The sequence below is a fragment of the Crocodylus porosus genome, unplaced genomic scaffold (genome assembly GCF_001723895.1).
Source record: "Crocodylus porosus isolate Cpor-Errol unplaced genomic scaffold, CroPor_comp1, whole genome shotgun sequence".
Lineage (NCBI taxonomy): Eukaryota > Metazoa > Chordata > Crocodylia > Crocodylidae > Crocodylus > Crocodylus porosus.
The window spans coordinates 685,837-709,354 of NW_017728953.1; the positions used below are offsets into that span (position 1 = coordinate 685,837).

The 23,518-nt window shown below is 56.4% G+C and overlaps 1 protein-coding gene across 1 annotated transcript in view; it reads right to left on the reverse strand.

The window, feature by feature from the left end:
* ASIC1 (acid sensing ion channel subunit 1) overlaps positions 1 to 23,161 on the reverse strand; it is a 63,335-nt gene extending 40,174 nt beyond the window's left edge. Inside the window, exons 1-4 of the mRNA XM_019556420.1 lie at positions 22,735 to 23,161; positions 22,497 to 22,612; positions 21,685 to 22,079; positions 18,827 to 19,022 (exon numbers count right to left, since the gene is read on the reverse strand). Of these exons, the coding sequence (XP_019411965.1) occupies positions 18,827 to 19,022; positions 21,685 to 22,049 (561 nt within the window). The 5' untranslated portion in view covers positions 22,050 to 22,079; positions 22,497 to 22,612; positions 22,735 to 23,161. The remainder of the gene's footprint in view (positions 1 to 18,826; positions 19,023 to 21,684; positions 22,080 to 22,496; positions 22,613 to 22,734) is intronic.
* Between the last annotated feature and the right edge of the window lie 357 nt (positions 23,162 to 23,518).

Sequence of the window (23,518 nt, forward strand, 5' to 3'; positions counted from 1 at the left end):
GATGAACATCTAGCTGGGGTCATTTGACCCCAGTACTCTTTCCTGCCATGGCGGGGGTCGGACTAGATGATCTACTCAGGTCCCTTCTGACCCTAGAAACCAGGAAACTATGAAACTATTATTTTATACTTCTGGAAAGCTTTTCTTCCAGACAGATCCCAAAGTGCTTTTAACTGTGCATCTTCCGCACTGTGCACAGAGGCTGCTTAACTCTGCTGGATTGCAGCCACCTCTGGGGTGGAGTGCAGCAGCTGTTCCATGACAAAGCTATAGCAATGTTTAGAAGACAAGTCTCAGAAGGGCATTATACCACGATTACCGTTTGCATGTCCCGCAGCCATGGAGAACACAGCTGTGCCAAAAGGAGCCGGCCAGGACCCCTCACATTGCATCTGCCGTGCATCTGGGAGCCCAGGTGCCATTTTCAAAAGGGATTTGTACACTTGGCTCCCGAGGGCCGACACCGCATTTGAAAATGGGACTCCGGCTCCTGCATCCTGTTTTCACCTGGGAAAGTTGAATGCAGAGACTTTCAGGATCCCAAGAGGCCAAGGAGTTGGGTGAGGGATGGTGGGCCCAAAATGCAGCGCGGCAGCCCAGCATCCCCTGGGCGATCAAGTTCTTTGGTGCTCAGGTGCTGCACAGCTGTCATCAGCAAAACCAGTGCAGACCCTCTGCCCCCAATGCCCAGGCCCATCGCTCTCACTAAAGGGGACTAACTCACAGCACACCGGGAACAGCCCTGACTGTAGGAAAGCAAATGCCTGCCAGCCAGCATCACAGTACAGCCATGTAATGCATGTCTCAGCATCAAGGGCTGCTTTTCAGCTCAGCATCAAGGCTCAGCATCAAGGGCTGCTTTTCTGTACTGAACAAGTCGGATGGGTCTGCATGCTTTATTTACTGCCTGTAGCTTCAGGAAATATCTGGCTATCACTAATTCCTGAGCCTGGTCTGTCTAGCTGTGTTGGAGCTGCTTCCCAGTCAGGCGCTGTGATTATCCACTAACACTTCGCTATAGGGGACCTCCACTCACCGCAGGGCTCCCAGACTGTGCGCCTACCATATCAGCTCCCTGGGCCAAAAGAAGAGAGAGGCTGGGGCGGGCAGCAGCCCAGGCTGTGCCCTTAGCCTTGCCTGGGAGAGACATTCGATAGAGCCAGGCTTTCCTGAAGATGGAGATTCAACCCCTCCCCACCTCGAGAAGCCGTCAATGGGAACAGGTGAGCTGGGGCCCTGCATCCTGGCGCTGCCGAGCCTGGGACAGCCCAACCCAGTGCGGCACCTTGCCTGGGGCTGAAGGGTTCAGGAGCAGCTGGAAAACCATCAGGTGGGAGACGTGGGGTGCTACCTGCCCCATACATCTGTCTTCCCTTCTCCCGCCCAAGCACGGACAGATGGGGCCACGCTCTGAAATCCATACTCCTTTATGGCAATTCCCACACTGAGTAAAAAAAAAATGAAGGGGCTTAGGATGGGGAGCGAGCTTAATACTTCCTGCTCAGGCTGACAGGCCTATTGGCTGGGGAGCGGGGTGTTAATTCAGTAACAAGTGGATTGGGATCTGAGAGAGAGGACAGAATTAGGCAAATCTAGGAGGGAAAACCATGTACACTAATTTGCACGCCACAGCACCTCCCCAACACACACGCATCCCCTCATCCCGATGCACTTCAGGTCACACAGCCCCAGCCCTATCCCACGCACGGGGGCCCTGTTGCGTCTGAGCATCTCATGATCTCTGCAAGATCATGAACTGCTGCCCAGAGGGGTTTTCCATCTATTGGCCCCTCTGCGAAATCCTATGAAATATGAACTTTCATTTCTACCCAGGAGAACTTGCACAATCTTCTCTCTGATGCCTGATGAAGGGTGTCTGTGCCCAACAGCTTGCAATGGAAGAATTTTTTTTTTGTTGTTGCAAAAAATCTTGTTGGTCTAATAAAAGATATCACCTCTGTCCATGAGCCCCGATGGCATTTTTTCATGATCTTTCATGCATTCATCCCCACAGCCCCTGGTGCCGGAGGGCAGTGCTCTTATCCGTGCTGTGCAGATGGGAACCAAGGCCCCAGCGAGACTGAGTGACTTGCCCTCCTTCTGCAGGGACTGAAGCGCATTCAGCACCGAGGGAGGCAGGAGCAAGAAGCAGCGAGGCAACCTCCCATGTCAAACCCGATTCTCTCCAGCACGAATTCAGCCCCTGAGCTGCGTGTCAATGGCCAGCGTTTTTAATCCCATGGTGTTCATATCCGTGTCTCTGATGCCCCTCCGCCCCCAAAACATCACAACAAAATCCCCTCCCTGGGAGCAGGATTAGCCTGCGTTCCCTGAAGTTTTGCTCGCAGATCGGTGGTGAAGGGTGTCAAGGAAGCTGGCTTTGTGGGGGAAGAGTTAAAGGGATGCTGCGAAGGCACGGCGTCCCGTTTCAAACTGAAGTAGCAGCAAAGGAATTGCTGGCTCTGTCTTTCTTTACAGTGGTTACTAACTAATTAGGACCCCACGCTTCTATCTCGGCTCAACGCCGCTTTCTAGCACCTGGCCTCTTATCCCGATCTGATTTTTTATTTTTTTTTTAACTTTTCATTTCCTCCGCAACTCCCTCCGTTTGCAGCGTTTAGGGAGTGAATGGTCCAGACTGGCAGGCTTCCATGTCCTTACCCAGACATTCAGAAATGTGCTTGCACAGGCTGGCAAAAAGCATGAATGAAGTGATCATATTTACTGTGGCATGGCCAGACACCCAGCAGGTCATTTCCAATGCAGTTATCAAAGCGATGTGTGTGCTGCCAGTATCACAGGCATCAAGGGCAAGCACACACATCCTCGGGCTTCCCTGCTGCTGGACATCCTCCCCCAGGTGACTGCACAGGTGCCCGGGGTTGCTCTGCAAATCAGAAATGACAGCAAGTCATGCAGCAGGCCAGGGGCAAAGAAAAAGGCTGGGGTGCCAGAGCCGAGCGCTTTATCCACTAGGAAGCGCTGCCTCAGGCAACACCTGGTGGAAGATGTTAGCGCACTAGAGTCATGTTCAAAGCCCTGCGGCTTATCATGGTACGGCTCCTATTGTCCAGAGGACGGCACCATACAGAGGGCCTCAATCCACGATTGGGGCAACCATGCCGGGCACTGCACCTGTGCGGATGAGACAGCACGTAGCCCAAGCGGTTTGCAACAGAGACAGGGGCCAACAAACTTGCTTTCCCTAGCTAAAAATATCATGCACTGTTGCAGTGAGCGGAGAAGTGAACCACATTTCCGGAGCCCCAGCCCCGTGGCCCATCGCTGCAGTGGTGGGGGCGGAGGGGAGTGTCACATCTCATAAGTGGTACCAAGTGAACTGGATTTTTACTCAATTCTTTCTGTTTTCATTGACGGGGACAAAGGAAGTTAAAAAACCCAAACAAGCAAACCCAAGAATTTGACCCTTTGTTCTGTCCTGAGCATGACGGCGCTCCGGTGCTGCCCTGCCAGCTGGCCACTACCACAACGAACGGCACCAAATGGGGCCTGTTGGGCTGCTGTCCTGAAACTCTCACTTTAACACATACAAGTTTGGCTCCTGCAAACCTGTGTCCTTTAGCGGTCATAAATTAAAGCGAACTTGTTGGTTTCAGATTGGGAGGAGAGGCGATTAAGGGTGCGTGGGATGAAGACAGCTCTCACGTACACAAACCCGGAGCTCTACTTTAACGAGCTATGGCCAGGTCGTGCATCAACCCGCAGCGTCAAAATAGAAAACCTGGAAGCACAACTTTCCTGCCCACCTCCGACTGTCTCACGTATCAAACCCGAGCATCAGCACTTTCTGGCCTCGTGAAATATCGAGCCTCCGAACTCCCGACCGCAGCACATTCTGTCAAGTCATTTCTGAGGGAGCGATAGGGGTAATAAATGTGCTGCTGCCACAGCGCCAGCAAAGGCACGCGCTGCAAAATGCTGCTCCACCACGGCAGCAGGGGAGGGGAGAAGGCTGACACGGCCTCTGAAAATGAGCTGGGCGAGTGACAGGCGGGATGGAGGAACAAAGCCCGGACTCCAGGCTCTACCGCAGGAATAGGGCACCGATCCTGACGACTCCCGGCAGCCCGTTCCAGGGGGCTGGATGCCATCCCTCTCTGCTTTTGGAGCCAGGGACAGCATCCGAGTGCAGGTGATGAGTTTGCGTCCAGGCGCTGGGGTGTCAGACCCCCTTGCACAAGGTCTGCCCACAAGCTGGGGACACCCCGGACAGCAAACCCAGCACAAGCCCAGCCCCAGCCGTGCTATTGCCTACTCCCGCCCAGCCAGCATACCATGACCAAGCTTGGCTCCGAGGCATGCCAGCACTTAATCCAGGGTTAATATGAACTGCAATCCTGCAAGTCCTGGAGGTGTTCACTCTCTTCTTGGCCCCCTTCTGCGGCTGCCAACATGAACCCAGTCCACGCTGTACTGGGCTGGTTTCTGTACTGGAAGCAGACTGGGACCCACCAAACCTGGCTCCCATGGAGATGTGCAGCGGTCCATGCCCAGGCAGGATTCAGACCAGCGGCGCAGCCCCCGCTCACGGGCCCTTGCTGCCAGGCCACCACTGTGTCCTGTGCCCGGGTTCGCAGCCCTGACTAGAGGGACCTGGGGAGAGGGTGTCGGGCAGCGAGAGCTGGTTCTTGCCAGGACCAGTCCTCATACGTCATGCCTCATTACCCTGACCCCCTCATCATCCACAACTGCTGGCCTGCTACACGGGTCACTGACTCCAACAGTCGAAGGCGAACAGTCAAACTAACGCGGTCAGCGGGGCTGATGGGCATGGTAAAGAGCTGCAGGTCCAGCTGGCAGGCTACAGCCCTCCCGGTCTGGGACAGAAGTTGCGTAAACCAGTCGGCCCCAAATCAGTTCAGTCGGAAACGACACTTACCTTAAACCGGTTTTGGCCATTTCAAAACTGGTTTACGTGCGCTGAACTTATACTCTGTTCCGGATTTCACTTAAACCAGTTTGTGTGTCCTTTCTGTCCCTGGCCCAGCTGGGCTCTCCTCCCTGCCGCCTCCCAGGGGCTACAGCAGCACGTGCCCGGGGGGACGACACAGAGGCCCGACGTGGGCAGGCCAGCTGCTGCTCAGCACAGGCCACGCCGTCGCGGGGGCACGCTTCCCTCGCATGGGCTTGTTGCACCGGCCTCCGAAATAGGGATGAGGGGAGCCCCCAGTCAGAGCCGCGCCGGGGCCCAGAGGGCTTGCAGCAGACCAGCTCCCACGGCTGCCCCTTGCTTGCTGGCGCTCCCAGGGGTGCGGGCAGAGCCTGAGACACAAGGCTAGCACCTAGCGATGTGCAAGCTGCAGGGCCAAGCCCCATTTCTCAGGGAGTGTGGGCCTGGGCCTGGGGTGACGGCATGGGACCAAGCCCAGCCCCATCCCTCAGCACGGAGGGTGACAGGCTGGGTGCAGGCAGTGGAGGCTGGATGGGGCTGGGGCTGCCAGGGAGAGAAAGGATAGGCAGGGGCCTGGTAAGGGAAGAAAACAGAAGACGCCTTCCCTTGTGGCTTTGCCACCATCACCCGCTGAATTTTTAAGAACGCCAGAAGAGTTCAGAGAGCTGCAGTGGGCCCCGGGAGCCATCCCCGGCTTGCTCTGCGCGCACCCGTGGGACCACAAGGATACGTGCTGGTTACCACCATGCTGTCCGCTCTTAGGACCTGACCCAACCGCGAACGCCAGGCAGCCTCTGAGCCCTGCCCGTGGCCCTCGCACGCTGGAAAGGGAGAGCAGGAGGCAGAGAAACACCTCCCCCCCTCCTCTCGTGGGCCTGCCATGCTACCAGCAAGGCAGGCAGGGGAGCAGGAAGGCAGAGCCCATGAGGAGCTTGCTCCCCGCCGCCCGCACCCCTGCAATATCTGTCCCTTGCTCAGCATCCCCTCCCCCTGCCTGGTCCCTCCTCCATGGGCAGCCTGGTCTCTGCGGAGCAGGGGCTGGGGTTGCTGAAGAGGGAGCCAGAGCTTCATCTCATGAATTATGAAGTAGCAGGCAAGCAGCATCAATTGCAGCTGCTAATGAAAGTGCCAGTGAGCGCGCCCCGGGGACAGAGATGGAGCAGGGGTACCACCCGCCTCCACCTCCAGAGCAAAGAAACCCGCCCCAGCCCCCCGCCCCGCTGCGGCGAGAAACAGGGCCCGGTCCCACCTCCCACTGAAAGGAGGAGAGATCTGATGCTGGGGGCCCTGAGCTTGGGGCCCAGCACAACTGCAGCCCCATGTGCCCGGGGCAGGGGAAAGCTTGGAAACATGGGCAGAGCCCCGCAGCCTCCCGGCATCAGAAAGAGCCCAGCGGCATGTTTTATGTTGTGATAGCCCCTGATCACGAAGCCAATGTTACTAGACTGGGGGGAGGGGTCCTTTCTGATTTTGCACACCCGAGGCTGAAACACTGTACCCCGCTATCCTCTCCGAAACCTCTCCTGCCCCTCCTGCTCTGAACCTCTCGCTGCCACCAGTATTTGGCCCCTGCACCCTATAATCCTCTGCACCTGGCCCCCACCGAAGTCAAAGGATGCTGGGTCTGCGAGCGAAGGTGTCCAAGCTTGCGGGGGCGCGCACCTGGACCAGCAGGACTTTGGGAGTTGGGTCTCCTCTATCTGAGGTTTTCTAGGAAGCCCCACAAGGACCTGGGCCCCATCTCAGTCCACGTGGGCAGAGACCCAGCCCAAAGGAGCAGGGGTGCCCTGCCTGGGAGGCTGCCCAAGCCACTCCACCTGCTTGGCCTGGGGCGGCACAGCCGGGTGCCTGCTCCCCCATCTCACAGCCTCCCTGACGCTCCAAAAGAAGAAGAAAAAAAAATCAGTTCCCCAGTACAAGTACCAACAATAAAGCCAATAAAACCTAGCAGGAGCCAGACCCCCTGTGCCAGGTGCATGGCCCCACGGTCCCTTAAAGCAGGATGTTCTGCTTCCTAGCATGAAAACAGCACGATCCACAGCCCTGTGGCTCTTTATGCAGGGTCCATACAAGCGGCCCTTGGCAAAGCCAAAGATAAGACTGAGGTTTTAGTAGCAGACATGGGCAGCAGTCCTGGCCACTCACGAAGGCAGAGGCTGGGAGTGGGCTGTTCAGGTCTCATCTTGCCATGGGAGAGCAGAGCTCTCCCCTGGGCATGGGGGTCTCCCCTCTGCCACAAGCACAGGACATGGGGCAGGTGCAGAGGCTGCCCTGTGCCCACAGGAGATCCTCTACATCCTCCTGAGGATGTCCCCTAGAAATAGCTGGGGCCCATATGCAGGCTCACTGGGAAGGGGCATATTTGTGCAAACCGCCTGCCCCAGCAGCGGGGCGTCACGCTCAGACAGAAGCATGCAGGCGTATCCGGAGGAGTCAAACCAGCATGGCCCGTGCCCCAACCTGCCGTGTGCACACACGCAGCGGCCTCTGCGCGGTGCAGAGCCGGCAGCATCTCCTCCGCCCGCTGCCTGGAGGCTCCTTCCACTCTCCAGACGCGCTGCGAGATTCATCCAGGTCCCCTTCTGGATGAGTGCCCAAGAAGTCTGACGAGAGCAGGGAAGAGCTTTGACTCCTCAAGCCCAGGGGAGGAGAGCCCCAGTTTTACCCCGACGCACTGCCTGCTCTCCAGGGCACTGCCCTCCCTCCCCAGCAGTGGCAGAGGTGCTGAGACCACTGCTGGGGAGTTAGGGGCCTGGACCAGATGGGCCTCCTTTGCAGGAACCAGCTGCAACGGTGATGGGGAAGGAAGAAAAAGGCCAGGTAGCCTCCACCCCTGCCAGGCGTGGCCATGGTTGTGGGCGGCTCTGCACACCTGAGCCATGGTGCCCTTCGTCTCCTCATCTCTGCTGGAGGCAGAAGGATACTGGAGGCCTCCCTGGTGCAGGAGGAGCACGGGGCAGCCCCTTATCTCAGCCAGTGCAAACACTGGTCTCCCTCACATCGCAAAGCACTTCCGAATCGGTGAGGGCAGCACAAAGGCATGCCCATCTCAGGGCAGGGGGTGAGGGTTTTTCTGCTGCTTTCTGAACCCTTGCGCCCCCGAGACCTGTGCTCGCGAAACAGAGGGAGCAGGGGTTTTCTTGGAGGCTCGTCAGAAGCTCCTGGACTTGTATTCCCCTCGCTATCCTGCCCTGCCTAGCGGCACAGGACGGCCATACCATACCTGACCAGCGCCCGGTCAGTCCTGTTGTACTGGTATAACCACTGTCCCGTCTGCTCCACTGTGTTTGATGCTCCACCAAAAGAGCCTGGTCTGTACTGCAATGCCGGGGACGGGGCGGGACTCCTTTCCTCTACCCTCCTGACCTCCACTAAAGTTGAAGAGGAACCTGAGCTTTGCAAATCCTTTCCGCCGTTATATTGCAGCCCAGGGCGAAGCGGTGCATTCCTGGAAACGGAGCTCTCTCTTTTCCCGTGTGTCCCTGTGCAGCTAGGCCCTCCTCTGCAGGCTAGCACAGCAGCAGTCCTTTAAGACCGAGTGGGCCGAGGTCGGACTGGCTCCAGCATCCTGGCCTGTCCCCCGAGAGGCAGGACTATGCCTGTGAAGGGCACCTGAGGGCACCTGAGGGCAGAGCGGGCACAGGGGTTAAGAGTATAGAAGAGTTGGGAGCAGAGGGAAGAGCCACAGCCAGCCTAGGGTGCTGATGCTGGGGAAGTGCAACCAAGGGAGCGGACCAGAAACCCTAGGTGGACAATAACGCATCGTGCGGGCTCGGGTGGCACCCCCGTGGGGACAGGGGCCGGCAGGACTGCCCAGGACCACGTTCCTCTGGAGAGAGGCCCATCCAGCCCGAAGCTCTGCGCCAGTCAGGGACTCCTCGGCTCGCAGGGCGGAGGGGGGCGCGAGCGATAGCTGTGCTGCGCACGGGAGACGGCAGCCATGTGAACAGATGGCGTCAGCTCCAGGAAGAGAGTCAGACCCGCCTGGCGCGTGCGCCGAAGGGCCCCCTACCAAGACCCCCACGCAGAGCGGGACAAGCATCGCTCCGGGCAGGGCAGGCCCAGGACACCGAGCTTCCCCACCAGCCCCAGCTCCCAAGGCACTGGACGGCTGATGGGAACGGGAGGGGGGATACGCGGGGGCTTTTCCTTTTGTGCCTCCTCCCAGGGCCCTGCTGCCTGGGTGAGAGGAGTCTACAGGGCTGTTTCTGCTTGGCTGAGAGACAACCACAGCTAAAACAGGCCTGCTCCTAACTGGTGCTGGTGGTCCCCAGCGCAGAGGGGGCACAGGAAGAGACCAAGGCCTTGAGCCCCCTCCTTGCAGCCCTCTCTCATAGCAAGGCATGCTTGATGCAGGAGAAGCTGCCTCCTCCCACTCTGCCATTCACTCCAGCCAGCCCGTATGAAACGTGCAGCGCAGGAAAGGTCCTTAACGCTGCACCGGCACAACACGGATCTCGGGGCTGCATGCAACCGGGTCCCACCCCGGCCAGGGCACTGCCACACGGGCACTACAGGTGGACAGGGCTCTTCAGGCAGGGCGCTGCGGTACTCTGCACCCCAAGGGAGGCTGCTGTGGATGCTGATAGCTCTGAATCAGCCCCCCCGGGGATTACAGGTAGGAGGCAGGCGCTGCCGCCTTATCAGCTCTCATGGTTATTACAGTAATGACAGGGCCTCATTTGCATTCGCTGTGTCTCGCCCAAACTCTCCCTTCTGCTGGGGACAGATAACACAGCAGCTGTGATCCACAGTGTGCGAGTGCCGTGGAGCTTGGCAATGGGGCCGCGGCTCTTCCCATCCCCTCCCCGCGCTGGCCATCATCAGCATGCAGCCAGCATTTCCCCATTCGTCCTCAGCTGTGTCTTCCCCCTCCTCCCCACAACCCTCCCTGCTTGGAAACAAAGGCACCAAAGTTGAATAGCTGCAAAAAGGGACCGATGCAAAGAAAAAAAAGGAAAAAAAAAAAGGGCAACAAGCCCTGTTGCCACAGCAACCAAGCCCAGCATCCCTGGCTGGATGCAGATAGGCTTCCTGGATGCCTGCAGAGGTCTGTGTAATTGAGGAATCACCTGGGCACCCACCTGGCAGAGCCCGGCTGGCTGTGACAAGGGACTGGCCTGACCCTCTTTACAGATCGGGGCCGAGTGAAATGTCACGTCATGCCGTCTCCAACCGAGGAGCTCTCACAGGGGCAGAAGAGGCTGGGAAGGAGCGGGGGGGCAGCCTTTCTTCCCAAATCAGAAGGGTACATGAGGATGTTGAGCACTCTGTGGGCTGAGAAAAACTCCTGGCCTCTCACCCAAGTTTTGCAGGCAGGGAAGGTTAGTGCTTTCAGCGCCGGTCTGGGCGCCAGGACCTCCTGGGGCCTGAAGCCAGTTCTGTGGGGCAGCGAGGCACAGGAGCCAGGAGCTAGTAGCTCAGAGGTGATAACCCGAGCTGGGATGCTGACACCGCTCCGTTCAGTTAGGCAAGCCCCTTCCCCACTCCGGACTCGATGTGCAGGTCTGTGAAATGGGGACAATCGCAGCTGCCCATGCTGCGTGTCAGGAGTCAGACAAATCTCACAGTCCCAGGGGCAGCGCCAAGCCCACTGGAGCACTGCCCCTCGCCGCTGGGGCTTAAACTTGACACGTCTCCACCCGCTGGGCGACAGCTCTGCTTCCTACCTCGCTTGACACGTATCGCGCTGTGCTAAGACCCGACTGCTGCGTTTCCTGTTAGCTGCCCTTTGTTTTGGGTGCCGCTTAGATTCAGGCCATGGGAAAAGATGAGCGGCCCATGACAGGCGGCAGCTCTGGCCACGGTACTTGGGGGTCACAGACAATGTCTACAGCGATGCACAATCTATGGCGATTCCCCTGGGGCGTGAGAGGGGAGGCAGGTTGGATGGAGGTGGTCCCATCTGGTTTGGAAGGGAGCCTCAAGGACCCCCGAGGCCAATGGCTGCCAAAGGCCAATCCTGCAAAGCTTTCCCCAGGCCCAAGGAAGAGTCTGCTTCAGCCAGATGAGCCCGAGACCTCACAACGCGAGCTCCTCCGGCACCTCTGAACAGCCCTGCTCTCGGGTAGCTGGATAACCGGTGTGCGTGCAAGAGCCGGACGCTCCTGACACCACGGACAGCACTGGGGTGATGAGGGTGTGGAGTGTGCCAGGAGGAAGGGCTTGACCTCTTCCCCAGTGACAGCAAAACCCAGAGGCAGAAAGTTCCTGGGCTGTGCAGGAGAAGGGCGGCGTGGGCTTGGGCTGGGAAAGAGAGAGCAGCTCCTCCCGCAAGGGCGCAGAGACAGCCACCTTCTTCCCCAGGCTCCAGCCTCTTTGCCGCTGCCAAAAGTTGCTCAGCTGTTAATTCTGATGAGCTGAGTCAGCAGAACAAGCCTGGAGAGAGAGACGCATCAAAGCATGTAGGCAGGAGAGAGGGAGCCAGAGGAAAAGAGAAGGAGTGCGAGAGAATTAAATCAAAGAGCACATGCAAACAAGCATTCAAAGAGCACGAGCGAGCAGAGCTGGACGCAGGCTGGTGAGAAATTACAGCATGTAAACCCAGAGGCCGCAACCAGGGGACCGAGTGTCTGGGACTCCCGGGTTCAATCCCCGCTTCTGGTGTTTTGTGGGGTGTCTCGGCTTTGCCCCTGTCCCGATGTCTGACCTTAAGCAATTCAGGGGGAGGTAACGTCCCCCAAGAGGGCTGCGTGTTTATAATGCTGGGTGTAAGCGCTAAGCACTGTTGTTACGCTGGCTCTGGTGTCTGCCCAGCTCGGACGGGTGCACAGCCAGGCGATGCGGGGACCAGGAGCCCCCGTGCGGGTGTCTGTGATGCCGTCTGACACCGGTGCTTCCAGCTGGTCACTGCTGCACCCCAGCTGGAGCAGGAGCGTTGCTGTTTCAGGGCATAGGCTTGCTTGTCTACAATGTTTGCTCATGAATTGAGTTCCCAGGCAGGGCTGTGTGCATCTAAAGGCTATTTGTCTTGAGATACAGCCATCAGGAAATGCACGGGATGACAGGGAGACTGCACACGCAGCCAGCGAGAATCAGACACCGCAGAAGAGGTTGGCAAAGTTTCTGTTCCCTCGCTAGTCTCCAGCAAAACTACCGTTGACTTCCTCCACCCACACAGGGCCGCGAGGGGCTCCCAGTCCGGTGTCACAAATGTGACTTTTGGGTCATCTGCCGCCCCCCTCATTTATCAGAGACTTTTCATCTGCGCCCAAGTTTCTCCAAACTCTGGGAGGAGAGAAGCGCTGAATGTGCAGAGAAAGACACTGCTCCTGCCCCTAACACAGAGGGGCGAAGTTAAAAGTTGATGGGACGGCGGAGATCTGCAAGAGGAATTGGTGTCTACCATAGCTGGAAAGTGGGCAGCCGCAACCGAAAAAGAAAAAAGGCTGGAGGACAAGGAGGGAAAAAAAAGGCAGGAGCAGGTTTGATACTTATAGGGTTGCAGGGTTGCACTTATAAGAGGCCAGCATCGGGAGGGGCAACAGTGGTGAAGGAAGTATGAGCCCGGAGACCTGTTTCTGACATCAGATGAAGATGTAAAATAGCCAGGTCTTGAACACTGGCAACTCTGCGGGGTTGTACATTTGGAGGGGGGAGACCGACACAGGTGATTGGGTCTAATTAATTAACTAGTCACACTCAGATCGTAGCCCAAGTTGCCATACTGCTCAGACAGCAATAACTAACAACCTGATTCCCGTCTCCTCGCCTCTGCCCTGCAGCGTGCCGCAACCCCAGTCACCGCCCTCTCGCGACCCCTCTTTCCTCTCTTCCAGCCAGGACTTTTCCCATTCCTATTCCAGGACAGCGTCCCGAATAGCAAAGCAGACAGAAATGCCTGTGAATGAAGAAGGCGCAGCTGGGAACCCAGGGCCTGAATCTGCCAGGTGCTAAGTCCCTTCAAGAAGCTAAGAATAAGGTGGGTCTGGGTCCAGGACCCTCTGCTCGCTATTGCTGGCGAGGGAAGAAGGCTGCCTCGTCTGCAGCTGAACACAACTTCCAGACACTTATGGAGGGGGCTGCAAGGCACGGTGCACAGGAGTACGCCACGCGGCTCCGCTGCACCCGATTTCTCTGGGAAAGGCTCTTTCGCACGGTCCCCAGCATGAGCCAACCTCGTCTTTTAATGCAGTCGAAGCTGCAGCTGCCCATGCAGAGATGAGCCTGTGGCACCAAACCCAGCTCAGTACAGTTTGGTGGAAGTGATCCAAGCTGGGAGGAGGAAGGCAGAGGCAGCAGAAATTAACCTTTAAGAAAACCTCTTAAAAAGCCTCTGACAGGTTTTTCCATCTTTCACTTAAAAAAAAAAAGAGAGAGAGAGAGATGTTCCTGCTTCTCACATTGTGGAGAAGAAAAAAAAATCTTACTCCTTTCTTGGATTACTGCTTTTAAAGGCTTAATACAAAGGCAAACTCCGATGCAATGCTCCGGGAAAAGCCTGCCCCAGGGCTCATTCCAAGATAATAGGATATGAATTACAAACTGGATAAGCAGCACTAAGTAATACAGTGACACCAGAATCCCTTCAAAGTGTCTCCAGTGATATACTGAAGCCTGTAAGGGGCTTTTTCCATTCTGTGCAGCTGGGTATTTCCTAGAACAGCTCTGCTGTCGCTTGGGCAAACTCCCTGTAGTATTAGCCTGGGGCCGAGTAGAGAGAGAGAGTGCGAAGAGTGATAAATGAAGAGTGGGGGAACGATGGAAAGAAAGAAGCTGGGAAAGAGGAAGAAAAAGAGTAAGCGAAGGGTATATATGGCTGGATGGATAGATAGAGTGCAGCAGCCCTGGGAAGGGAGACATGCATGGCTACATCATTTTCCTCAAGTAAATGATTTTCTGATACTACACACAAACACCCCTGACAAAGCCCCTGGAGCTACATGCGGGGAAAACACAGCCACATCCTTCATAACTATTTCAGCAGAAGGGAAGCGGCAGCTACAGGGACTCTAGAGCACAGGCGTCTTCTTCCACATTATGCTCAAAACCTGCATGCATGTGGTTGCAAGGGGAATCCAAAGAGCAGCATAAACACCGCACTGAGCCAGCTTCTTCTAATCAAATGTGTTAAATCATCGCAACCTGCTTGCAAGGAATAAAAACCGAGACACTAATAATGAAGCAGCCGCTGATAAATTCTGGCTGTCCCCCCACAAGCGCGAGAAGCGAGGCAGGGGACGTTCCAGAGCAGCACCGCCGAGACCGAACGCACCAATCTGGTGTCAAACTGGGCGGCCGAGGCCTCTCCCGAACAAAACCGAGATCCTCCTGTTCCCCCAAACCCCACCCCTTGCCATATAAATTAATGAGAAATCTCCATCAGCTGCCAGCAGTACAGGGTTTATGACACACAGCGGAGCAGTTCTGCTTCCATCCACTGGAGATCAATGATAACTTGCACACTACCCAATTCATCACAAATTACTGATTAAAAAAACCCCAAAAAACAAAAACTGTACAGGCGCGCTCTCTCATTACACCGCCTCCCATCAGCCAGTGCTGACATTGAGATGCTGCTACTGTCCGCGCAGGCCACAGGGCTCCCGTTGCCGTAACCCACAGGGACAGGACCCTTGATTACGCTTCAGGTACTGAAAAGCCCTTGGATACGTCTCAAACCCAGGGCCGTTCAGAAGTGCGCATGGAAGCAATCAAGGCTTGTACCCCAAGGCTAATGCCAACCTCATTTCTCTACTAAGGACCATCAGGAAGAGGAAGGAAAACCCAGTAAATAGACCATGACTGACAAAACATCCCTTCCACCAAGCCGGTCGTTAGGGAATGGCCGGCTTGGAGGTACATATTGCCATTGTTAGCTACAAAAATATAATACTTCACAGGCTAATGGGAAGCTTTCACTGTGGACCTCAAACCCCTTAATTTACATATCAAAGCTACTAGGTATTAATTCTTAATAATAATACACTTAATTCTCCAATTATGAGATGTGCCAATTACCCTGTTTCTCAGATGGGCAAACTGAGGAACAGAGAGGAGGCAAAAGTTGCCCAGTGGCAAAGCAGAGCTTGAGGGAGAGGCTATAATTGAACCCTGCAGCCCTGGTTTACGCTCCAGCTAAAGGCCAGCACTGCCTCGTGCGCAACGCGACGCCAGGGAAAGCAACACCCAATTCAGTGACTGCCAGGACTGCTCCTTGCCCCCCACGCCACACAGAAACATGGCACAGATCCCAACCCAGAGCCCCTTTGGGAGCCCAGGGCTGCAAGGCTGAGATTGTGAGGACACAGCTGGGGTGCGGCGTCCGGTCCCAGGCACCGCACTTCAGGAAGGACGCGGATAAGCTCGAGAGGGTCCAGAGAAGGGCCACCCGCATGCCTAGGGGGCTGGAGGATAGGCCCCACGGGGAGAGACTCCGGGAACTGGGTGGGCCTGGTCAGTGTGAGTAGGAGCAGGCTGAGAGGTGACCTGCTGGCCGCCTACAAGTACGTCGGGGGTGAGCACCAAGATCTCGGGGAGCAACTCTTCGGGAAGGCACCCCAAGGGTGGACAAGGACCAATGGGCACAAGTTAACTGAAGAAAGATTTAGGCCAGACATGAACATCTTTTCCATAAGGCACGCTCCCAGCAGAGACGGTGCAGTCGCCATCCTTGGAGGTGTTCAAGAAGAGGCTGGACAAGCACCTGGCTGAGCTTGTCCGAGCCCAATAACCCCTGCCCATGGCAGGGGACCGCACTCAATGATCCTGCAGGTCCCGTCCGGTCCCTCGACTCTAGGACTTATCCAGCTCTACTCTAAGAGTAAACACATGCATCCATTCTCACATTCGCAGGTCCAGGCTATGGGCGGGGGTTGCTTACTGCGGAAACACTGCCACTGCCGTCTAACCAATTAAAGGATATAAACATTAACAGAGAGGGCCGTAGAGGAACTATAATGAGGCGGCTGCAAGCACCTGACCTGGAACAGGGCCTAGACACTGACCCTTGTGAAAAGGGCCAGACACATTTTTAAGACCCAGGCAGACAAAGCTTTGGCTGGGATGAGATACTTGGGGCTGGTCCTGCTTTGCGCAGCAGGTTGGACTCGATGACACCTCCTGAGGTTCCTTCCAAGCCCTCTTTTTCTATGATCCTACAACTTCTCACAACTGCAAGTGGCCACTGTCACAGCTGTCTGAGGCCACGGATGCCTTACCAACCTATCACTAAATGCAGTCCCCCCCCAAACACCCCTTCACCTCCCTCGGGACAGTCCCAGGAGGCAAGAGACACTAAAAATAACAACACGGCACATCCTGCCGTGTCCAGAGGTCTCCAGCTCCCCCCTGCCCCGAACGCGGAGTCCGGCAGTCCGGGCTGGGGCGACGCGGGATAGGGGCACCCAGCCTGGTGCAGCCCGAACGCCAGGGAAGTAGGACCGCGTTTCACTACCAGCGCCACGACAGAGCCTGCTCTCAAACAAATGGTGCGGGTGCCCTCCATTGAATTTATTAGCCAACTTTCAAAATGTGTAGTACCGTATGATTTCGAGCTGAACCCAGCGAGAGCAGGAGAGACACCGATCACAGAGCTCTATTGTGCATTGGATCCATGTGTCAGCACGAAACAAACACTGCATAGTACAGAGGGAGATGACAAAGCTCAAGTGAGTGACTGGAAATTATATTCCACTGATACACGGAGCGTCTGTGGGTCTATTTATGTTTCTCAGGCTTGTCATTTGTCTCGCTCGCTCTCCTTGGATTTCGCCGGTGACATCTCATTACAGAAGCTTTTCCATGGGAAGGAGGCTATGGAGTAGGGTGCAGGGACCTGAGCAGGTCCCCGTTTCCCCCAGGAGAGGTGGCACGGATTGAGATGCACTCGTGGGGACAGTTCCCCAGGCCACCTCTGGGGAAGGGGAAATGGCACAGAGAATGCACTGAATCCCTCGCCCGTCATGAATGTGCTAAAGATTCAAATTTTACAGCCCAGAGAAACAGCAAACAGAGAGAGCAAGGCTAGCTGGGGAGACAGAGATCAAATACAAAGAATAGCAAGAACTTAATAGGGAGTCCTCCCTGAGCGTTGGGGCTGCCACGAGGCCACTCCACCTGAATTGAGACACAGGCCTCTAAGTCTGCTGCCTCTTGGCTCCGAAGCACAGGTGCCTCCCGAAATCCAGGGGTGGTCGAACCCAGCTCCTTGCCATCTGCTGCTACGGCCCTTGATCAGGTCGTGGTTGAGCAGGAGCAGCCAACCCCAGTGTTCCCAAGGTCTCGCGATTGCCCCCAAAAGTCGCCCCTGGTATGGCCCTCCTGGTTTTGGAAGACAAGCCAGAAAGAGGAGCAGGCACAAAATGATGGTTGGAGTGGGGGGAAACTCAGGCAAGATGCCAAACCTTAGCTTCTGTGCATACCAAGGATGAATTTTCACTCTACCCTTCCCATCTCACACGGCTCTCAGGTAGAGCCTCCCCGAGCCAGGGGCTCCCACCCTCTGCTGTTAGTGTTGTAAGGATGCTCTTTCCAGCAATGAGATTTCTTTATTCCAGGAAATACAGCATCAGCTTCTCCGGGGCTGCCAAGCCCAGCCCCAGTCCTAGCACCGCTGTTTCATTTGCTGCGGGTGTGGAAGTCCCTGGTCTGCATAGCCTCCGGATTCTGCAAAACCCCATGCATCAGCTTTAAAAAAAACCCAAATAGGTTTGAGCCCGCATGTATTCAAAAATTCCCTAGATATGACCTGGGAGTAACTAATGTAGCCGTGTCTGCCTGAGTCTGAGAGAGCCTGAAACAACGGTTTAAGAGCAACCAGGTCCTCTGCTCATCTCAATGTGGCGCAAAGTGCACAGCTTAATGACAGCACTTTAATATTCAGTTAATGCTCGGTATTAACTATGCTGCTGCTGATTGTTTTAGTAAATGGAGCTGTGAAAGGAATGGAATTTGCCTTCAGAAAAGCAAATATCAACATCTAGGGGATTTATATTCCACTTGCAATCTCTTGGAGGTCACACAGGCTTTCCCATTACAAAGTGATTTTGTAGACCCACTCATTTGCATCATTCTGCTGAATTAAGGCCACTGAAGACGTTTTTGAGCAGGGGTCTTGCTTTGAGTAGGGGGGTTGGACTAGATGACATCCCGAGGCCCCTTCCAGCCCTCATTTTCTACAATTCTGATACCCATCCACCCAGAGTCAGCATCACGGTATCTCTATACCACCTGCCCCCGCTCCAGTATGACATCAAGTCCGCTCTGCTCCACACACCTCAAGGCTCCAGTTATAGCCAGGGTCTGCTCATCCCCAGGACTTGCTACAAAAAAAAATGCTAGGCAATACCATGTCCCCAAGCCAACCCCTCTGAATCTTGGGCACTGTGCATCTGCAGAAGGGCCTATACAAGAGCCACAAAAATGCCTGCCACACACCGATCGCATCATGGCACACAAGCCACCGAGAGGAGTGAAGGAAGCAGAGCCAGCACATCCTCACTTGCCAGCCTCCCCAACGTTTTTATGCAATACCTGCTATTTGAAGCAAGCCAGCCCTTGTCAACCGCTAAAGAGGGATGGGCTTGTATAGCCCAAGCAGGGAAGACACCTCAGCTCTCCCCAGATCTTCCCTCCCTCCAGCATATCACCCCCAAGAAATAGCCATTATGATGCAAGACTACTGCAGCAAGTCCTCTCTCACACAAGGTCCACATGAAAGCCATCAAAGGGAACCCATGCGACGTATCAAGGAGCACCCCACTACGGGGTATCTCGACAAAAATCTCCCATCCAGCCCAGCTGCATTCACAACAGGGCTAGCCATGGCCATGGCATGCAGTGTACTCCCACAAAACGTCCTCTCTCAGGATACAAACCCTAGATCAAGCAAGAAGTGTAACAGTCCTGACTGCCCCAGACGCCACGTCACTCCACAGGAGCAGGAGCAGGCAATAAAAAAAAACAGGCACTTACTACTTTGAAGTCCTCTGGGGTGCATGCCTCGCCGCGAAAGAAGCAAGACAGCAGCATTTCCCGGATGTCGTGGCCAGCCCGGTCATAAAACTCCAGCATGTTGAAGGGCTTGGCCTTGTAGTTTCGGAAGTTGGCCTTGTCCTGCAAGATCTCCAGCTGCTTCTCATCAGCCATTTGGGTGTCGGGGATCTCGTACCTGAGAGAGATGGTGCACAGAGACACGGCTCAGTTTTAGACGGAGGAAGTCTGCTCACGCGCAATTCGACTGGGTCCAATTCAGCTCCCAGCAGCCCTGCTCGCGTCGCGGGACTTGTATCTGCATTGACTCTGGTGTCACTGGCAGGAGAAGGGCCCATTCGTTGACATGGCGGCTGCGCGTGAAAGCAAAGGGCAGACTCTCACCTTGCATTACAGCAAGAAAGGAAGCAGCAGACAGCATCCAGACACCTCCAGCCCTGCCCCGCGGCAGCACAGGACCCGGCAACCTCCAGCACTGAAATACAGCCCTCTGCGAGGATGCAGCAACTGGCTGCCAAGTTTTGTTGGGTTTTTTTGCCAGTGTGTGTGACAACCTTTAAATATCATTTCAGCAACTGACTTGCATATTTGCAAGCAATTTGCCTATAACGACTGTCATCATACAGCACGCCCTGCCTCACTGCACAGCCGGGCTTGGGGCTGCATGCAGCTGTGGCAGGTGTTGGCTACCTGGCATGGAGAACAAGTGGCTGCCTAGGAGGGGCAGGTCTGGAGAGAAAAGCCGTGAAACCTCCGGGAGCAACAAGGGGCCTTGTGGGGATGAGCAGGTGGAGGTTGGAGTTGCCCAGCCTGTTGTAAGCCTTCTCCCACCTCTGCTCTCCTGCCCTTTCCTGACCACAGGCCTCCCGGTGAACAGTGGAAGGGGAGGCGAACGGGACACCTGGCTGCTGGCTCTGCGCCTGCTACGCAGGCCCCATGACGCAGGAAGGTGCAATTTGCAACCACTCTCCTTCCCAGCTCCCCGGGATGCTTGAGTGCCAAGGAAGAAGCAGGCACTCTGCAGCCCAGCCTCGAAAGCTCCAACACCGAGCCCCAGCTGCATCCCCTCTGCCATCTGACAGCCCAGCACCAAGAGCCACAGCCATGGAGCTGAGCGGCAGCTAGCGACCGAGAGGAAATGAGGAAGAAAACTGCCCACTGGAGAGTGCCTGGGGGAGACGGAGATTTAGGCAGGCTGGAAATGACCAGGGGAGCAGAGTTGAACATAATCCTTCTTAACACCCATATGAAAACAAAATCCCTTCTTGCCTGCCTTAGAGTTGGACCCTGCAGCCATCTTTGTGCCAGCGGGAGCTTCTCCCCATTTGCTTTGGCAGGAGCAGGGTGGGGCGCAGAACAGCAACAAGCAAACGGATATGGATTTAAATCTTCCGGGACACTAACTGGTGCTCACAGACCGGATCAGACCCACTCTGCAGCCAGGGGGGGCTTCCTGCGTGATTAGGCGGCACACCGCGTCCACCGAGTCCTTACAGCAACAGCCAAGGTATCACCCTGAAGCACAGGCCCTTGTCACTTCAACTAATGAATCTCCGTTAGCTCTCAGCTCTACAGGGCCTAGGACAGAGAGTTAAGCCGTTGCGATTACATCCAACAGGCATCCCTGTACACACCAGTTCACACACATGGACTTTGCGTGCACGCTACAGGTAGTGGCCACTGTCGCATTACACAGTGACGGGCGCACGGGCACTGCTGCCAGTCACGTTTTCCGACTGACAGAGGTCGAACCCTGGCAGCCAGCACGGCGCAGGTGCTGGATAACGGTGGGGAGCGGCGAGCAGGTACTTCGCGGGATAAGTGCACGGCAGTTCACAGCCCCACGCTAACACGTGAAGTTTATGCCAACACGGGAGCACCCAAGGGCCCATACTGAGGTCTGGCAGAGGCCTCCAGGCCTGTTTTCTAACACAGTGTAAATGTGAAGCCATCACATTATGTGCTGCCCCTCATCCTCCCACCCCACGCTGGTGAACAGCGCATCATCTCCCTAAGCCCTGATCATTGCGTGACTGCCGTCTCCCACCACCTTCCCCCCGCCGTGCCTCGGCTCGGCTTACGCAGGCCGTTCACTCTGTGACCGAAGAGGACTACCAGCACGTCCAGGTCCATCAGCCCCATAGCTCTGGCACGGGGGCCTCACTGTGACATGCGGCTGGCTTGCCAGACCACTTGGGACCCTGCTCAGCATCGTCCCCTGTTGGCAGGGACCAGCGAGAGCCCGGGCCACCCGGTCACGGCTGTTCGCTTCATCTGGGTTGGGCCACCCTGTGCCAGGGCCGCGCTTGCCCCGTTCCACCCTGCACTCATACACGCACACGTACACAAAGGAAACCTTGTGACACCAGCCCTAGCACGGCGTGCTGGGGGTGCCTGCAGTCAGTGTGCCACCATGTCCCCTCTCCAGCTACGGGTGTCGGCAGCATCTACTTGTTCCCATGGGGACTCCCATGGTCGAATGCAAGAGGATGGCCATGAATGTGACTGTGGGCATTCAAGAGCAGGCAGGCCTGCAGTGCAGAGGGCACTGCTGTACGTGCAGAGAATGAGATTAAATTGGGTCTGAATACTTATAGCGCTCCACTGGAGCATGAGACGGACAGAGGGGTGTCCAGGGAGAGACCCATGTAGCATGTGTACAGGCACAGGGTGCACACAAGGCGCCGTGCAGACGAGCCTATGGCCTAAACGCCGTGTCTGCGGGCACGCCGTGCCTGCTGTAGGCAGCACATTCAGACGAATGGCGCTGTCCTGTCTTGTCTAGACGGGCCGTGCTGGGCTCATGCAGTGCCCTGGGGGCTTGGTTGCCTCGGACCCACCTGTTATTGAGCAGGGCCAAGAGCTCTCCAGCGTGGTACAAGTCATTCTTTGTCACCCGGCTGAAGCGAAACTCATTGAGGTTGCAGAAGGTAATCGCGGGGAAGTTCAGCCTGGTGGTGGCCACCTCGTCCAGTTTGGTAACATGGGGGTACAGGAAGTAGTACTGGATCCTCTCTGTGCAGACAAAGGCCAAGAGGGCCATGGAGCCCAGGAAGCAGAGAGTCCAGATAATGCGTTTGAAGGAAAGCCTCTCGTAGGAGAAGATGTGGGACAGGCCATGAAGTGTGGAGCTGCTGGCAAAGGCCTGGATGCTCACTGGGTGGCCATTGTCCACCTCCTCCTCATCCACTTTCAGGTCCATCATGGTGAGGGCTGAGCTGAGGAACGGGCCCCTCTGCAAAGAATAGAGGAGCCCCTTATTCCTGGCTAGATACCTGGACGGACCAACCCGAATGCTGCCGTTTCTCCCAACCTGGCAGGGCCCCAAACCGCGGCAGAGCCGCCGTAGGGCGCTAAGATGGCCAAGAAAGCGAAGGCACAGAGGCCCTGACACACACGAGCCCCAAGGAACGGACTGAAAGATGGATCCGCTGCCCTGGGGTTTTCATCAGTGCCCCTTGCAGGTCCTTAACCCTCCCGGCCCTGATTTTTACACCTGGCACCATGGTGCCGGTCACCAGCACTAATCACCTTGCTCCCCCCAAACACCCTTTCGCAGGCTTACTGGATCCTCCCCCTTTCCTCCCCTCCTCGCCCCCCCTGCATGGCACCAGCATGTCAAGAAAGAGACCCGAGGACCAAGAATGCAAACCTGAAGTCAGGGCCAGCGGCCGCGGCCGCGTTCGCTCGGGTCCGGGAAGGCTGGTCCTGGCAGCAAAGGGACGCGGGGTCCCTGCACGCAGGCAGACTCTCTCTGCCTCTCCCTGCCTGGAGGAGAAGGAGAGAGCCAAGGAGATGTGCTCGCGGAGGGATGCAAGAGCCACAGAAACCACTGTCTGGAGAAAAACCAGAAAGAGGGAAGGAAGAAACAGCGATCGGCCCTCTCGTACCTGAGCGGGGAGGGTGTGATCCAGTGGGCGCCGGGATCTGCCGAAGAGCCTGCTCACTGCCGCTGCTCGGGGAAATCAAAGGAGATCATAGCTGGAAAGGATGCAGCTGAAGGGAGAGAAGAGCGATACAGAAAGGGGGGAGCGAGAGAGCGGGCAGAAAGCCTGTCTCCCTGCCAAACACATGGATCCCTCCCCCTGTGGCTATCTGGAAGCTTGTTATTCCTTCAGATGCATAATCCATGGGAATTCATGGTCTCCATGCTGGCAGGGCCCAGAAGGGTGAGTGGTGGTGGACCGGGTGCTGCAGGGGCTCGGGGAGACTGTCTGTGTGCGTGTGCGCGTGTGAGAGAGAGACAGAGCAGGGAGAGGGAGGAGGAGGAGGAGGAGGAGGAGGGAAGCAGCTCCGGAGGTACCGAGGCAGCGATTGCAGTCTGGCTGTGCTGTGCTGCCTGGCAGAAGCTGTTGAGGCTGATGCTGTGTGCATGTGGATAATGTGTGCGTGCAACTCCCATCCCCCTCGGCTGTCTCAGATCAATGCTCTGCTCCTCGCTCAGCTGAGGCCACTGCCTGCCACCGACACCCTTTCACGCGCACCCCCACCCATGTCTTGGTCAGCCAGCTACCCCGCGTTGGCCGGGGATTGCACAGGGTGAGCTAATAAGACATCACTGCCGTGCCTCTCCTTGCGGGAGTCTCGAGCACAAAGCTCCAACTCATCCTAACCACAGGGACGCAGCCTGGCTTGTCACAGAAGCATGATTGTGACCAGAGCAGCCTTAAGAGA